The 19,600-nt window shown below is 37.6% G+C and overlaps 1 protein-coding gene across 2 annotated transcripts in view; it reads right to left on the bottom strand.

Moving 5' to 3' along the window:
• LOC133634954 (fibronectin type III domain-containing protein 7-like) overlaps positions 1-19,600 on the bottom strand; it is a 35,876-nt gene that overhangs the window by 9,749 nt on the left and 6,527 nt on the right. For both annotated transcript variants that reach the window (XM_062027619.1, XM_062027618.1), the window contains exons 5-9: positions 9,753-10,013; positions 6,760-7,023; positions 4,813-5,067; positions 4,489-4,746; positions 124-378 (exon numbers count right to left, since the gene is read on the bottom strand). In XM_062027619.1, coding sequence (XP_061883603.1) covers positions 124-378; positions 4,489-4,746; positions 4,813-5,067; positions 6,760-7,023; positions 9,753-10,013 — 1,293 coding nt within the window. The remainder of the gene's footprint in view (positions 1-123; positions 379-4,488; positions 4,747-4,812; positions 5,068-6,759; positions 7,024-9,752; positions 10,014-19,600) is intronic.

Here is a 19,600-nt window from a genome sequence, read left to right on the forward strand (position 1 = left end):
ATGATTGTAAACTCAAGACAGCCATGACATGATGTTCTTTACAAGTGTATGTACACTTTTGACCACAACTGTACACTCATTACATACACTATTAGGGTATTTTCAGTTGTGTATTCAAATCACCTGTTTCTAACGTTTCCGAGTAGCTGGGTAAACTCTGTCCGGCAGCGCTGGTCGCTACGGCGGTGACGTCATAGATGGAGCCACAAGGAAGACCTGTGAGGTCACAGCTGCTTCCACTGGAGATGCAGGTGTGCGTGCCTTCCACTCCCACAGCGCTCACACTGGAAGTGGCGGCACGGTTGTTTTCCGTCCAGCTCACCGTGACACAGGAAGAGTTTTTCTGATTGAGCTGCATGTTGGTGGGCATGCAGGGAGCTGACCGTGACACATACAGAAAGGAAACAGTCAAATAGTTTGCATTCAAATAAGCACAATTAGAGTCTGATGTGTGTTCCACGTTATCATCATCAAAACGGCATGTTTTTACCAAAACACTGAAGAAACATACAAAGTAAAGCAGACTTTCCAACAACATAAACACAATAGATAGCATGCAGCCTACTGGTCAAGACTAGGACCTTTTTGATAACTCTAATAATAACTATTCAGGACATTAATTAACTTAGGATGGACACTATGGCTTAAAATCTATATCAAGTTACATATTGTTGCCTTTTTGATCACAATATTGTCACGGCCTGGGCGCATTCCAATGCACATTCTTCTGCGTTCCGGGCCAGAACGTAGCTACCTGTTCCAGTACAGTAAGTACGAATATCTCTGCTCTATGCACGCTCTCTCTCTCTGTGTTTCTCCCCCTCTGTGTTCATTTGTCTCGTGTCCTGTGTCGTCTTCCAGTAGCATTCCTCCGTTCCCGCGTCACAAGCTGCATGTCCCGTCTCCCCCCCATTCCCTCTGGTTACCTGGCCGCCTCTTGGATCTCGAACCTCCCGCCTGGACACGGACTCTGACGCCTCGCCCCTGCCCTTGACCTCAGGCCTGCCCACGGACCTCCGAGCTCGCCTTGCCCCATTTGGACTTCAACACTTCCAGTAACACTCATCAGATAATCGCTACACATAGTCGCACACCATACACATTTTGGATTAGTTTCACACTCCATGCTTTTGTAAATATAATAAATAGAGCTAAAACTACGTCCCTGCATTTTGTGCCGCCTTCTTCTCCCTGTACCGTAACAAATATACTGTATATCATGATGTATTTTTTGGCATATAAATAATAATAGCATGCAGCCTATTGTTCAAGACTAGGACCTTTTTGATAACTCTAATACAGGGGTCACCAACCTTTTTGAAACCAAGAGCTACTTCTTGGGTACTGATTAATGCGAAGGGCTACCAGTTTGATACTCACTTAAATAAATTGCCAGAAATAGTCAATTTGCTCAATTTATCTTTAACTCTATGTTATTATTAATAATTAATGATATTTACACTTAAATGAATGGTTTAAAAGAGGAGAAAACACGAAAAAAATGACAACTACATTTTGAAACATAGTTTATCTTCAATTTCGACTCTTTAAAATTCAAAATTCAACCGAAAAAAAGAGGAGAAAAACTAGCTAATTCGAATCTTTTTGAAAAAATTTAAAAAACAATTTATGGAACATCATTAGTAATTTTTCCTGATTAAGATTAATTTTAGAATTTTGATGACATGTTTTAAATAGGTTAAAATCCAATATGCACTTTGTTAGAATATATAACAAATTGGACCAAGCTATATTTCTAACAAAGACAAATCATTATTTCTTCTAGATTTTCCAGAACAAAAATTTTAAAAGAAATTCAAAAGACTTTGAAATAAGATTTAAATTTGATTCTACAGATTTTCTAGATTTGCCAGAATAATTGTTTTGAATTTTAATCATAATAAGTTTGAAAAAATATTTCACAAATATTCTTCATTGAAAAAACAGAAGCTAAAATGAAGAATTAAATTAAAATTGATTTATTATTATTTACAATAAAAAAAATAAATGTACTTGAACATTGATTTAAATTGTCAGGAAAGAAGAGGAAGGAATTTAAAAGGTAAAAAGGTATATGTGTTTAAAAATCCTAAAATCATTTTTAAGGTTGTATTTTTTCTCTAAAATTGTCTTTCTGAAAGTTATAAGAGGCAAAGTAAGAAAAATAAGGAATTTATTTAAACAAGTGAAGACCAAGTCTTTAAAATATTTTCTTGGATTTTGAAATTCTATTTGAGTTTTGTCTCTCTTAGAATTAAAAATGTCGGGCAAAGCGAGACCAGCTTGCTAGTAAATAAATACAATTTAAAAAATAGAGGCAGCTCACTGGTAAGTGCTGCTATTTGAGCTATTTTTAGAACAGGCCAGCGGGCTACTCATCTGGTCCTTACGGGCTACCTGGTGCCCGCGGGCACCACGTTGGTGACCCCTGCTCTAATAACGATTCAGGACATTAATTAACTTGGTATGGCTTAAAATCTATATCAAGATACATATTGTTGCCTTTTTGATCACAATATGGTCACGGCCCGGGCGCATTCCAATGCGCACCTCCAAGCTGATGAGCTCCCTGGGCTCCTTAAGCCCGTGCAAACCTGCGTTCCGGGCCAGAACGTAGCTACCTGTTCCAGTACAGTAAGTACGAATATCTGTTGCTCTATGCGCACGCTCTCTCTCTGTGTTTCTCCCCCTCCCTCCGTTCACGTTTCCATCCTCATTGTTGAGTTTCGTCGCTAGTCTGTATCGCTCAAAGCGCTGTCTCCAGTCTAGCCATTCCGTCGGCTTGTCAAAGGCAAAACTCGCTGGGGGATTCCACTTCGCCGTGTCGTCTATTTCCGTCTTAAATTGATCTTCGTGACTCAAGGACCACTTCTGACACCATGTAGAATGATTGAGGGCAAGTTCTTGGTTTCTTATGTGGGTTTATTGTTAGGCAGTTTTCATTAACGTCCTCCCAGCGCGGTAACAACACACAACAAACGCAGTCACGTTTTTGTCTACCGTAAAGCAGTTCGTCTGCCGTAAACAGCAATGTTGTGACACTCTTAAACAGGGCAATACTGCCATCTACTGTACATGCATATGTGACAGTGTTCATTTGTCTGGTGTCCCGTGTCGTCTTCCAGCAGCATTCCTCCGTTCCCGCGTCACGAGCCGCGTGTCTCGTCTCCACCCCATTCCCTCTGGTTCCCGGGCTGCCTCTTGGATCTCGAACCTCCCGCCTGGACACGGACTCTGACGCCTCGCCCCTGCCCTTGACCTCAGGCCTGCCCACGGACCTCCGAACTTGCCTTTCCCCCTTGGACTTCAACACTTCCGGTAACACTCATCAGATAATCGCGACACATAGTCGCACACCGTAAACATTTTGGATTAGTTTCACACTCCATACTTTTGTAAATATAACAAATATAACTTAAACTATGTCCCTGCCTTCTCCCTGTGTCAGAATAATTGTATTTAAGTTATCACATAACTTTGTGTTTCAATGAGTTCCCGGCGAGCAGACAAAAGCTGTCTTTGATCTTACCAATCAAAAGGCTTGTAAAACTCCACTGTGTAGGATGGGGAGCGACATGAGGGTGTCGGTTTCTTTGATGTATTGTAATCCACAGGAAGATTTTGTCTTGACCCGAGATCTACAAAGCGGAGAGGAGGCGGGGCCTGACCCCACTCCAGGCACCTTTTCTTTGAACTGTTTCGTGACCGAGGGCAACGGCTGTTTACGACCTTTTCTTTGAACTGTTTTTAATAAAAGGCGATGGCTGTTTACGACCCTCCCTCCCTTAGAAACAGCTGTTGCCATGTAATGGGGGAAAGTCCAAATAAAAGAGGAGGCGTACAATCTTTCGTCAGAGCGTGGGACGACACTATACAAGGGTACAGTGTCTACGCGTTTCTCCTCAATTGAGCTCAGTTGAATTCTGTCTCTATTGAATTCATTGCTTCTTGTCTTGTTTAATAGATGTCATCAGTGTTTGAACCTGACACCCTGTACCGTAACAAATATACTGTATATCATGATATATTTTTTGGCATATAAATAATAATAGAACCATTTCAAAATGGGTTACAAAGGCTCCGAATTAGGCTGCTGACATACGCAGTAGCATATTGCGTCATTTCCAAACGTATCATTTTCTCAAAACTATGAATAGGCTACTTGCTAATTTACTGTTACTAGCTGGTTACTTTCTGTTGTACACTTCTGTTAAAATGCAATAAACACCAAAAAACATGTTTTTTGTGACCAACAAGTATGTGCTCCAATCACTCTATCACAAAAAGGTAAGAGTTGTAGAAATGATTGGAAACTCAAGACAGCCATGACATGATGTTCTTTACAAGTGTATGTACACTTTTGACCACGACTGTATGTACCATTTATATTTTCAATATTGCGCAACCCTATAATTAACCCGACAAAAACATCAACTATTAAAATTGCTTTCGATAGCCAAGATGAACATCAAAGAGTGCGTGCTTTACCTGTGTCTCTGGTGTGAGCGCCGCATGCACGATTACACCCGCTGACATCATTGCAGGGGCTCACCACCACACTGTAGGGACTGTCACAACCCAGGTCCGAAAGGGCGCAGACCGGCGCCGTGTCATTGCAGAGGATGACCTCTGAACCGTCCGCTGCCCGGGTCTCATACAGCTCCGCCCCCTGTGACGGCGCCCATGTGATCTCCAGAGTCTCCGTGCTCACCAGGGTGACGGCCACACCCTCCGGACAACACGGCACTGACCGACACAGACGTCAAACAGGTTGACACACACCGGGCTGGGGATGCCCGCGCTCAGACTTACCTGTGGTGTAGTTGATAACCGGTCCTTGAGGACTGGAGCCGGCGTCGTTGAAGGCGAAGACCGACACCAGGTGTGTGTAGCCACATTGGCAGTGGTATGTGCAGTTGTTGCTGGTGGTGTTGCACGTCTCCTCCGTGCCGTCACCTCTCTTTATGTATGCCATGTAGCTGTCGGCGTAAGGTGCCGTATCCCAAGACAGAGTGCAGTTTGCTTCCACCGGCTCGTCCATAGCTAAGGATTCAGGTGGGCAGGGAACTGACAGAGACAGACGACAACAAGGAGAGTTTTCAACCATAGGAACTGTTAGAATAATTGTTTCTAAATTATCACAAAAACTTCTGGTGAGAAGACAGAAGCTGTCTTTGAAACCTACCAAGAGTAAGGCTCGTAAAACTCCACTGTGTAGGGGGGGAAGCAAGATGAAGGTGTTCCTGTGTTCTTTCATGTATGGTAATCAACAGAAAGATGTTGTTCTAACCCAAGGACTTCAAAGCGGAGAGAAGACAGAATCTGCCCAATTTCCAGACGACCTCTTTTTGAACCTCCTTTTTGAACTTGTTTACGAACGTCTTTTTGAACTATTTTACGAACCTCTTTTTGAACTATTTTACAAACTCTTTTTGAACTGACCTTTTCTGTGAATTGTTTACAACCTTTTCTGGGAACTTTTTGCGACCTTTGTCCTTTGGAAACAGCAGTGGCCATGTGGTCGGGGAGGGTTCAAAATAAAAAGGAGGCGTGCAATCTTCTGAGATGCTGTTCAAGGGTACAGTGTACAGACGACTCTCCTCAATATTGAGTCCAAATTGAATTCTGTCTCCGTTTAATTCTTTGCCTCTTGTCTTGTTTAATAGATGTCATCAGTGTTTGAACCTGACAGGAACCATGGGTTTTATCTCATTGCAGATTAATGTTGTAACGATACCAATATTTTCGTACCGGTACTAAAATTATTTCCGTACTTTTCGGTACTTTTCTAAATAAAGGGGACCACAAAAAAAATTGCATTATTGGCTTTATTTTAACAAAAAAATCTTAGGGTACATTAAACATATGTTTATTATTGCAATTTAGTCCTTAAATAAAATAGTGAACATACTAGACAACTTGTCTTTTAGTAGTAAGTAAACAAACAAAGACTCCTAATTAGTCTGCTGACATATGCAGTAACATATTGTGTCATTTATACACCTATTATTTTGTACACATTATTAAGGACAAGTGGTAGAAAATGAATTATTAATCTACTTGTTCATTTACTGTTAATATCTGCTTACTTTCTCTTTTAACATGTTCTATCTACACTTCTGTTAAAATGTAATAATCACTTATTCTTCTCTTGTTTGATACTTTACATTAGTTTTGGATGATACCACACATTTGGGTATCAATCCGATGCCAAGTCGTTACAGGATCATACATTGGTCGTATTCAAAGTCCTCGTGTGTCCAGGGACATATTTCCTTAGTTTATAAAAAATAATATACATTTTAAAAAACGAAAGACGATGTCGATGACGTAATTATAGTAGTATCAACTAGATACGTGCCTGTACTTGACATCATTACAGTGGATGTTAGGTGTAGATTCATATACAAAACGATACATTTCAGACTGCATTGTGATGAGTGTGGAATTTGGTGGAGGAGGAATTATGGTGTGGGGTTGTTTTTCCAGGAGTTGGGCTTGGCCCCTTAGTTCCAGTGAAAGGAACTTTGAATGCTCCAGGATACCAAAACATTTTGGACAATTCCATGGGATGGCACTTCAAGTTCATATGTGAGTATCAATTATGCTTGTATGTTGAGGTATTAGTATTATTATCACTGTATTATTGTTAGTACTGTGTGCTAAATACATGCCTGTCCCCTGGAGAGCATGACAGAAAATAACTGAGAATCACCACAAATGTCTGACATCATGGCGAGTTCAAGTTGTCATACTCACAGGTGATGAAGTCAAATGGCATGGATGGATGACCGGGCCCAGCCTCATTGGAGGCCGTCACCTGGATGGTGTGCATCTCTCCACAACCCACCGGTGAGAGGATGCAGAGGCTTGATGTGGAGTTACATGTAGGGTTCTGATCACTGATCACGTGGTACTCAATGTGCCCGTAAACCAGCTGATCCAATTCCCAGGAGACGGACAGTCCAGCCAAGTCATCAGCCATCACCACGGAGACGTTGATGGAAACAGGCATTGGAGGCCCTGTCAATACAAACATGGGTATCCAACAATAATAAAGTGTATATAGTGTACGTGTAGAAAGTATTATCATGCCTATAATTAAACCCAAGTTTGAATCAGACTATTCAACTAAATTGTTTTGGGAGCCAAAAAGCTAAGGACCGGGGGGCCAGGCTTCTTCTTTCACTATTATGTTGTTTATTCCAGAGAGTCTGCGTCCTCTACAGTAGACATTTGATTTTGGTCTTTTGATTTTGTCAGAGTTAGGATAGAATAGAATAGAATAGAATAGAGTTTTATTGTTATTATTAAAGTGAACAGGTTCAAAGAACAATGAAATTGAAGCAGATCCCCTAAGGTGCATACACAATAATATGGTAATATAAATAGTAAAAAAGATTTTAAAAAAATATATATATATCTATATATATGTATATATCTACACACATGGATATATCTATACATATGCATATACAGGTATATACATATACACATACACATACATATATACACATACATACAAATACATACACATATATATACACATATATACATATACATATATATACACATATATATATACATATATATATATATATATATACATACACACATATATATACATATATACACACATACATATATATATATATATATATATATATATATATATATGCATATATACATACATATATATACACATATATACACATATATACATACAGTACATATACATATACATACATACACATATACACATATACATATATATACATACATATATATATATATACATTCACACATACATACACATATATACATATATATATATATATATATATATATATACATATATATATATATATACATATATATATATATATATATATATATATACATATATATATACATACATATACATATACATATATATACATACACATACATACACATACATATATATATATATATATATATATATATATATATATATATATATATATATATATATATATATATATATATATATATATATATATATATATATATATATATATATATATATATATATATATATATATATATATATATATATATATATATTAGAGATGTCCGATAATATCGGTCTGCCAATATTATCGGCCGATAAATGCGTTAAAGTGTAATATCGGAAATTATCGGTATCGTTTTTTTTATTATCAGTATCGGGTTGTTTTTTTTTTTGTTTTTTTTAAAAAATTAAATCAACATAAAAAACACAAGATACACTTACAATTAGTGCACCAACCCAAAAACCCTCCCTCCCCCATTTACACTCATTCACACAAAAGGGTTGTTCCTTTCTGTTATTAATATTCTGCTTCCCACATTATATATCAATATATATCAATACAGTCTGCAAGGGATACAGTCCGTAAGCACACATGATTGTGCGTGCTGCTGGTCCACTAATAATACTAACCTTTAACAGTTAATTTTACAAATTTTCATTAATTACTTGTTTCTATGTAACTGTTTTTATATTGTTTTACTTTCTTTTTTATTCAAGAAAATGTTTTTAATTTATTTATCTTATTATATTTGATTCATTTTTTAAAAAAGTACCTTATCTTCACCATACCTGGTTGTCCAAATTAGGCATAATAATGTGTTAATTCCACGACTGTATATATCGGTTGATATCGGTATCGGTAATTAAAGAGTTGGACAATATCGGCATATCGGATATCGGCAAAAAGCCATTATCGAACATCCCTAATATATATATATATATATATATATATATATATATATATATATATATATATATATATATATATATATATATATATATATATATACTGTATATACATATATACATATATATATATATATATATTTTATTTTTTTATTTTTTCAATTTTTTTAAGGAAAAGCACTGTACTTTTCAATGAAGATAACTTTAAACTAGTCTTAACTTTAAAGAAATACACTCTATACATTGCTAATGTGGTAAATGACTATTCTAGCTGCAAATGTCTGCTTTTTGGTGCAATATCTACATAGGTGTATAGAGGCCCATTTCCAGCAACTATCACTCCAGTGTTCTAATGGTACAATGTGTTTGCTCAGTGGCTCAGAAGGCTAATTGATGATTAGAAAACCCTTGTGCAATCATGTTCACACATCTGAAAACAGTTTAGCTCGTTACAGAAGCTAGAAAACTGACCTTCCTTTGAGCAGATTGAGTTTCTGGAGCATCACATTTGTGGGGTCCATTAAACGCTCAAAATGGCCAGAAAAAGAGAACTTTCATCTGAAACTCGACAGTCTATTCTTGTTCTTAGAAATGAAGGCTATTCCACAAAATTGTTTGGGTGACCCCAAACTTTTGAACGGTAGTGTATATATATATATTGTAGCTGAGATAGGCTCCAGCGCCCCCCCGCGACCCCGAAGGGAATAAGCGGTACAAAATGGATGGATGGATATATATAAAGTGACAGAGGTGTAAGGTGACAGGTTATTGTACATTATTCTGTTTCACAGTCCAGTATTATTGTACTTATCAAGAAGCCATTTGGGATATATTGCACGGTTCAACAGTTACACTTCGAGTGTTTTGTGAACTTGCTGCCAAAATGCTTGTGTCGGAAGTTTCTGAACTGAACCCAGGCCCGTATGGTGATTTGGCCCGCGGGCCACCAGTGGTATACCCCTGCTGTACTGTATCTCTCCTAGAGAAACCAAACAGAAATGTGCATTCTTACGTGTCGTTTGGTTGATGTAGTAACTCCCCTCTCCCTTCCTCTGTTCAGGGTCCCAACCATAGCCCATGATCATGTAGAGAGAGCCAGCGTCCAGTCCCGAGATTGTCAGATCCGTGCTGGTGGTGTTCTGAGTTACAGTGTTGTTGGAGCCGACCTCGTACACGCTCAAGGTGTACTGGACAGCATCGTCGACCAGGTCCCAGGATACCACGATACTGTCGTTACTGGGAGACGAGGCAGAGAGCTGAAGAGGCGGCAAAACTGTGGAAGATGGAAACAAGTTTGATAGAATATGAGGTGATATTGTTAGAATAATGACGTGTAAGTTATCACACAACTCTTATGCTTAAGGGCCGTTGCTATAGTTATCATCAATTGTGCTGAAGTTGTACTTTTCTATCTGTGCAAAGGGACATCGTCTCGTATCAGTGTTTGTGTCCAGAACATCGAGTGCCGTGACACAGACAGAGCAGAGACAGGGCGATATCACGAGTGTCAGGACATTTGCATTTCATGAATAGTCATATATTGTGTCTAACTGGGGCTGCTGAGATGATGTAACCAGGGACCTCCCAAATAAATAGTGGAGCACGTGGGCAGGATTTTAGAGCGTAGTTTGGATCTGTAACTAGAGTACAGGCCAAAACGTCTCTCCTCATTGAGCTAAATTTAACTCTGTCTCTGCATGATTCCTTGCTTCTTGTCTGTTGTTGCGTCTGACCAGACTTCCCTCCCAGGGAAGTAAAGTCACTGGTCAATCCCAAGTTCTTTAGATGACATATATGCAGAGTAAAAAGGACCATCAAGACAGAATAGGAATATTATCATGTTTTACTGAAGCTTCAGGAGACCAGCCCACATCAATACAGTCATACCGTCATCTCAGGATGGTCCATACTTGCCAACCCTCCCGTTTTTAGCGGGAGAATCCCGGTATTCAGCGCCTCTCCCGACAGCCTCCCGGCAGAGACTTTCTCCCGACAAACTCCCGGTATTCAACCGGAGCTGGAGGCCACGCCCCCTCCAGTTCAATGCGGACCTGAGACTGAGTGGGGACAGCCTGTTCTCACGTCCGCTTTCCCACAATATAAACAGCTTGCCTGCCCAAAGACGTCATAACATCTAGGGCTTTTATAGAGTGCACAACTGCGTACACAACAAGGAGACGAAGCAGAAGAACGAGGAAATTACAGACATGGCGGCCGAAATGGTATACTCATCATGAACGGAGAAGTTAAACAGGACAATACTGCCATCTAATGGATAGCCACCGGAACACTGAAATTCAAGTATTTTTTATTTTTTTCTATGTAAATAAAATACATATATAGCTAGAATTCACTGAAAGTCAAGTATTTCATACATATATATATATATATATATACATATATATATATATATATATATATATATATATATATATATATATATATATATATATATATATATATATATATATATATATATATATATATATATGAAATATATATGAAATACTCGAGTTGGTGAATTCTAGCTGTAAATAACCACTCCCCCAACCACGCCCCCTGCCCCCAACCACCCCCACTCAACCCCCGACCCCCCACCTCCCGATATTGGAGGTCTCAAGGTTGGCAAGTATGGGATGGTCTAACATTCAAACAGGAAGAGACAACTTCTTGAATACGCAAACAGCCCCCACCCTCTCCGGAAAGGAATACAGGCTCATTGTTCTACTACAGATAAGATATAAGGGAGTACTCCAACTCCTACATTGCAAGCCTTCAAGGTAACACGCACAGTTTACTTGCAGACATAAAATGAGTACAAATGGAAAAACACTAGCTGCTTTAAACATGACTATGAATAAAGAGAGAACTCTTAAACATATATGCATTCTCCACACTGTTTAATAGATGTCATCAGTGTTTGAACCTGACAGATATGTTTGACTAATGTACTGTATACAATCCGCCGTACAGGAACTCCATATATGGCCTCAGTCTTTCAGTTAGCGATAAATAAAGTTGGTCCTCGTGTAAACTGGAGCCTCCGTGTTTATTATTTTGTAGTTTCATACAGTATATGCGACATTTATAAACCCTCGGTTACACTATTTAAAAAAGTTATTTAATAAGAAGCCAAAAAGTGCAAAAACAATAATGTTCGTGTTGGAGGAGTTGTGAGTGACCGCGGGGCCACAACATTAGGTACACCTGCAGACTGCAGCACGGATTTCATATTTCATTCATTCACAACTCCTCCAACACCAACATTGTTGTTTTTGCACTTTTTGGCTTCTTATTAAATAACTTTTTTAAATAGATTCAATCTTGCACGTGGAAAGTTTAAGTGTGGGCTTTAGTTGATATAACACTCCCGTTAGGGGGTGCATTAATCCAGCGGGGCATGGACTTCATTTATAAGTAAAGGTAAGACCATAATAACGTGTTTTTAATTAAAAATGCTTTTTTGTGTGCTACAGTTTGTATGTGTAAAGTTAAAGTTAAGTTAAAGTACCAATGATTGTCACACACACACTAGGTGTGGTGAAATTTGTCCTCTGCATTTGACCCATCCCCTTGCTCACCCCCTGGGAGGTGAGGGGAGCAGTGGGCAGCAGCGGCGCCGCGCCCAGGAATAATTTTTAGTGATTTAACCCCCAATTCCAACCCTTGATGCTGAGTGCCAAGCAAGGAAGAATGCTGGTATGAGCTTTTAAACATAACCCGTTAACTGCTGCCAATCAAATGGTGAATAAGATACTCTTTAGGGTTCATATGTTTGTAAATCTGACTGTGATGAAGTCAGTGCCTCACCAGCCATGAACCTCACCGCACGCCACTGTCTTCTAAATACATTTTTCAACATTGTGAAAAGCCTCTAGACATGAAATAACACCCTTTAGTCAACTTAACACTATTTTAATCCAAATCAGTACATCCGGAAAGTACTCTCAGCGCTTGACTTTTCCCCACATTTTGTTATGTTACAGTCCTATCCTCAAAATTGTACACACCATACCCCATTATGGCAATGTGAAAAGGTGTTTGGTTTTTTTTGCAATTTTGCAAATGTATTAAAGTATCACGGTTGTAGAAATGATTGGAAACTCAAGACAGCCATGACATTATGTTTTCTAAAAGTGTTACCACGACTGTATATATATATATACACTACCGTTCAAAAGTTTGGGGTCACCCAAACAATTTTGTGGAATAGCCTTCATTTCTAAGAACAAGAATGGACTGTCGAGTTTCAGATGAAAGTTCTCTTTTTCTGGCCATTTTGAGCGTTTAACTGACCCCACAAATGTGATGCTCCAGAAACTCAATCTGCTCAAAGGAAGGTCAGTTTTGTAGCTTCTGTAACGAGCTAAACTGTTTTCAGATGTGTGAACATGATTGCACAAGGGTTTTCTAATCATCAATTAGCCTTCTGAGCCAATGAGCAAACACATTGTACCATTAGAACACTGGAGTGATAGTTGCTGGAAATGGACCTATGTAGATATTGCACCAAAAACCAGACATTTGCAGCTAGAATAGTCATTTACCACATTAGCAATGTATAGAGTGTATTTCTTTAAAGTTAAGACTAGTTTAAAGTTATCTTCATTGAAAAGTACAGTGCTTTTCCTTCAAAAATAAGGACATTTACATGTGACCCCAAACTTTTGAACGGTAGTGTATATATACATTTTCAGAATATAAATCATGTTACTTTTGGAAAAGGTGGGCCGTGCTTTCATTTGCAATACCGGGAACACCTCCAGAATCGAACGTCTTGCAAACAGACTCAAAAAACGGGTTATAAAAGTGACTGTGGAGCAAGATTCATGCAAAATTTGCACCAAATCCTATCCAATATGTATTAGACCACAATGAAGTGTTTTTAAATGTAGTTTAAAATCATCATACTTTCAGTACTGCGGCAAAAAAAGAGGCTGGATTATATTCCTGGGTAATACTGTAGGTCAGATGATAGACACCTCACACCTGAGATGATAGATACAGTATGTGCTTAGGATGAGGTCAACTCTTTGTGTTTCACATAGAGGTTCCTGGTAAAGTTACAACCGATACGGGACAAGCCCTCGGGGGGCTGTGGGTATAAATCTCGTACAATGAAAACCTGGAGTCTGTTACTGTACACAACAACATGACTACGAGACAATAAGGATGATCAGATGACTTCCACTGGGATCAGAGTGGGATGTGACCCAAATGTGGAATTCTCTTTTTACTGGACGTTTAAATGAACCTTTTTCATGTGCAAATCGCACAGGCACTTTAAAAATGTACCCGGGCTTTATCATAATGTTTAACAGTAAAATACTATCATCAAAATGTACTGTAACATTGCAACTAATGACTGTCAACAAGTGATTATACCCTTATATTTTACAGTAATTAACACAGTAAAATACTGTAATCATTGTGCTCTCCAATATTGCGTCAAATCCCTGTAAATTCAAACTGGGTTGTCTCTTAAGGGTTTCTGTTGACTACGTAACACACTCTAGTACAGTATGTTGTTCAAACTCTTGTTACACACTCTAGTACAGTATGTTGTTCAAACTCTTGTTACACACTCTAGTACAGTATGTTGTTCAAACTCTTGTTACACACTCTTGTACAGTATGTTGTTCAAACTCTTGTTACACACTCTAGTACAGTATGTTGTTCAAACTCTTGTTACACACTCTTGTACAGTATGTTGTTCAAACTCTTGTTACACACTCTTGTACAGTATGTTGTTCACACTCTTGTTACACACTCTAGTACAGTATGTTGTTCAAACTCTTGTTACACACTCTAGTACAGTATGTTGTTCGAACTCTTGTTACACACTCTAGTACAGTATGTTGTTCAAACTCTTGTTACACACTCTAGTACAGTATGTTGTTCAAACTCTTGTTACACACTCTTGTACAGTATGTTGTTCAAACTCTTGTTACACACTCTAGTACAGTATGTTGTTCAAACTCTTGTTACACACTCTAGTACAGTATGTTGTTCAAACTCTTGTTACACACTCTAGTACAGTATGTTGTTCAAACTCTTGTTACACACTCTTGTACAGTATGTTGTTCAAACTCTTGTTACACACTCTAGTACAGTATGTTGTTCAAACTCTTGTTACACACTCTTGTACAGTATGTTGTTCGAACTCTTGTTACACACTCTAGTACAGTATGTTGTTCAAACTCTTGTTACACACTCTAGTACAGTATGTTGTTCAAACTCTTGTAACACACTCTAGTACAGTATGTTGTTCAAACTCTTGTTACACACTCTAGTACAGTATGTTGTTCAAACAAGAGCCTTATATGCATGGTTTTCTACACCAAAATTCATCTATTTATTCTTCTTCTTCTTCTCCAGATTTTGGCGCGCTCTACCTTCCACATTTTTCATCCGATTCAAACCGTTCCAACTTCAAACTGTTCAGCTTATTCGGGAATCGCGTGCTTTCCATACACAAATTCTAAAAATTCCCAGATTTCCCAGAATTCCAAGTTGTCCATGACATTTTTCCCATTCAGAATGAAATTGGCCATTTTTCAAACTTCCACCATTTCTATGTTTTTCCATCTATTCAAACCATTCCACCTTCAACCTATTCAACCATTCTAGAAATGTAAACTACATTTTTTCCAAGTTAAAAAAAATTACCAGATTTCCCAGAATTCCAACTTTTCCAGGACATTTTTCCCATTCAGAATGAAATTGGCCATTTTTCAAACTTCCACCATTTCCATGTTTTTCAACCCATTCAAACAATTCCACCTTCGACCTATTCAACCATTCCAGTAATCTAAATTAACTTTCTCCAAGTTCAAAAAATTCCCAGATTTCCCAGAATTCCAAGTTTTCCGGGACATTTTTACCATTCAGAATGAAATTGGCCATTTTTCAAACTTCCACCATTTCTATGTTTTTCAACCTATTCAAACCATTCCACCTTCAACACATTCCACCATTGTAGAAATGTACACTACCTTTTTTCCAAGTTAAAAAAAATTCCCAGATTTCCCAGAATTCCAAGTTTTCCAAGACATTTTTCCCATTCAGAATGAATTGTCCATTTTTCAAACTTCCACCATTTCCATGTGTTTCAACTCATTCAAACAATTCCACCTTCAACCTATCCCACCATTCTAATAATTTAAACTACTTTTTTTCCAGGTTGAAAAAAATTCCCAGATTTCCCAGAATTCCAAGTTTTCCAAGACATTTTTCCCATTCAGAATGAATTGGCCATTTTTCAAACTTCCACCATTTCCATGTGTTTCAACTCATTCAAACAATTCCACCTTCAACCTATCCCACCATTCTAATAATTTAAACTACTTTTTTTCCAGGTTGAAAAAAAATCCCAGATTTCCCAGAATACCAAGTTTTCCGGGACATTTTTCCCATTCAGAATGAAATTGGCCATTTTTCAAACCTCCACCATTTCCATGTTTTTCAACCCATTCAAACAATTCCACCTTCAACCTATTCCACCATTCTAGTCATTTAAAATTTAAAATTTAAAAAAAATTCCCAGATTTCCCAGAATTCCAAGTTTTCCGGGACATTTTTACCATTCAGAATGAAATTGGCCATTTTTCAAACTTGCACCATTTCCACATTTTTCAACCTATTCAAACCATTCCACCTTCAGCCTATTCCACCATTCTAGAAAACTTTTTTTCCAAGTTTGAAAAAATTCCAGGATTTTCCAGAATTCCTGGTTTTCCAAAGCCCTATTTTCACCATTTTTTCTGGCGACTACTCCTTCCACATTTTTCAACCCACTTCAACCATTCCACCGTCAAATCACTCCTCCTAATCAGGACAAAAAAACAAAGTTGATTTTCGAATTGGAAAAATTCCCGGTTTTCCAGAAATTCCGTAATACCATTTCTGTTACTTCGTCAACATTTCTCGATCGAATTGAAAAATGTCAACACCAACCATTTCAACTCATTCAGACCATTCAAGTTTTTTACCATTTTCAAAAAATCCAGCTTTTCCCGAAATTCCTACATTTTTTTGGAAATTCCCATTGAAATCAATGGGACATTCTTCAAAGTTCCACAATTTCCACATTTTTCATCCAATCCAAACCGTTCCAACTTCAAACTATTCATCTTATTCGGGAATCTCTGGCTTTTCCTTGAAAAAAAAAAATCCCAGATTTCCCAGAATTCCAAGTTTTCCATGACATTTTTCCCATTCAGAATGAAATTGGCCATTTTTCAAACTTCCACCATTTCCACGTTTTTCAACCCATTCAAACCATTCCACCTTCAACCTATTCCACCATTCTAGTAATTTAAAATACCTTTTTTCCAAGTTCCAAAAAATTACAGGATTTTCCAGAATTCCTGGTTTTCCAAAGCCCTATTTTCACCCTTTTTTCTGGCGACTACTCCTCCCACATTTTGCAACCCACTTCAACCATTTCACTGTCAAATAATTTCTCTTAACCAGGACAAAAAAAAAAGTTGATTTTCGAATTGGAAAAATTCCTGGTTTTCCAGGAATTCCGTAATACCATTTCTGTTACTACTTCAACATTTCTCGACCGATTTGAAAAATGTCAACACCAACCATTTCAACTCATTCATACCATTGAAGTTGTTTTTTACCATTTTCAAAAAAGAATCCCGCTTTTCCCGAAATTCCTACAATCAATGGGACATTCTTCAAAGTTCCACAATTCCCACATTTTTCATCCGATTCAACCCGTTCCAGCTTCAAACTATTCAGCTTATTTGAGAATCCTGGTCTTTCCCTTGACAAATTCCAAAAATTCCCAGATTTCCCAGAATTCCAAGTTTTCAGCGATATTTTTCATATTCAGAATGAAATTGGCCTTTTTTCAAACTTCCACCATTTCCACGTTTTTCAACCCATTCAAACAATTCCACCTTCAACCTATTCCACCATTCTAGTAATTTAAACTACCTTTTTTCCAAGTTCCAAAAAATGGCAGGATTTTCCAGAATTCCTGGTTTTCCAAAGCCCTATTTTCACCCTTTTTTCTGGCGACTACTCCTCCCACATTTTGTAACCCACTTCAACCATTTCACTGTCAAATAATTTCTCTTAACCAGGACAAAAAAAAAAGTTGATTTTCGAATTGGAAAAATTCCTGGTTTTCCAGGAATTCCGTAATACCATTTCTGTTACTACTTCAACATTTCTCGACCGATTTGAAAAATGTCAACACCAACCATTTCAACTCATTCATAGCATTGAAGTTTTTTTCACCATTTTCAAATAAGAATCCCGCTTTTCCCGAAATTCCTACATTTTTTGGGAAATTCCCATTGAAATCAATGAGACATTCTTCAAAGTTCCACAATTCCCACATTTTTCTTTCGATTCAAACCGTTCCAACTTTAAACTATTCAGCTTATTTGAGAATCCTGGTCTTTCCCTTGAAAAATTCCAAAAATTCCCAGATTTCCCAGAATTCCAAGTTTTCCGGGACATTTTTCACATTCAGAATGAAATTGGCCTTTTTTCAAACTTCCACTATTTCCACATTTTTCAACCCATTCAAACCATTCCACTTTCAACCTATTCCACCATTCTATAAATTTAAACTACCCTTTTTCCAAGTTCCAAAAAATTCCAGGATTTTCCAGAATTCCTGGTTTTCCAAAGCCCTATTTCCACCCTTTTTTCTGGCGACTACTCCTCCCACATTTTTCAACCCACTTCAACCGTTCCACCGTCAAATCATTCCTCTTAATTAGGACAAAAAAACAAAGTTGTTTTTCGAATTGGAAAAATTCCCGGTTTTCCAGGAATTCCGTAATACCATTTCTGTTACTACTTCAACATTTCTCAACCTATTTGAAAAATTTCAACACCGTTTCAATTTATTCATACCATTGAAGTTTTTTTTTTTACCATTTTCAAAAAAAAAATCCACCTTTTACAGAAATTCCAAAATTTTGGGGGAAATTCCAATTGAAATCAATGGGACATTCTTCAAAAATCCACAATTCCCACATTTTTCATCCGATTCAAACCGTTCCAACTTTAAACTGTTCAGCTTATTTGAGAATCGCAGGCTTTCCCTTGAAAAATTCCAAAAATTCCCAGATTTCACAGAATTCCAAGTTTTCCGGGACATTTTTCCCATTCACAATGAAATGGCCATTTTTCAAACTTCCACCATTTCCACATTTTTCAACCCATTCAAACCATTCCACCTTCAACACATTCCACCATTCTAGAAATGTAAACTACCTTTTATTCCAAGTTCAAAACAATTACAGGATTTTCCAGAATTCCTGGTTTTCCAAAGCCTTATTTTCACCCTTTTTTCTGGCGACTACTCCTCCCACATATTTTTCAACCCACTTCAATCGTTCTACCATCAAATCATTCCTCTTAATTAGGACAAAAAACAAAGTTGTTTTTCGAATTGGAAAAATTCCGTAATACCATTTCTGTTACTACTTCAACTTTTCTTGACCGATTTGAAAAATTTCAACACCAACCATTTCAACTCATTTCAGACCATTCTCGTTTTTTTATAATTTTCCCAAAAAAATCCCGCTTTTCCCGAAAGTACCACATTTTTTGGAAAACTCCCATTGAAATCAATGGGACATTTTTCAAAGTTCCACAATTCCCACATTTTTCATCTGATTCAAACTGTTTTAACTTCAAAATATTCAGCCTGTTCGGGAATTGTGTGCGCTACTTCAACAATTCTAAAAAAAAAAAAAATTCCAGGGTTTCAGTTCAACTTCAGCCTTGGAGCATTCACATGCAATTCCTTCAGGAATTGCCTCATCGAGTTAACAATAAAATTACAATTATTCGTAACTTTGTTGTGATTCACTGTAAAATCAC

This window comes from Entelurus aequoreus, linkage group LG19, assembly GCF_033978785.1.
Source record: "Entelurus aequoreus isolate RoL-2023_Sb linkage group LG19, RoL_Eaeq_v1.1, whole genome shotgun sequence".
Classification (NCBI taxonomy): Eukaryota; Metazoa; Chordata; class Actinopteri; order Syngnathiformes; family Syngnathidae; genus Entelurus; species Entelurus aequoreus.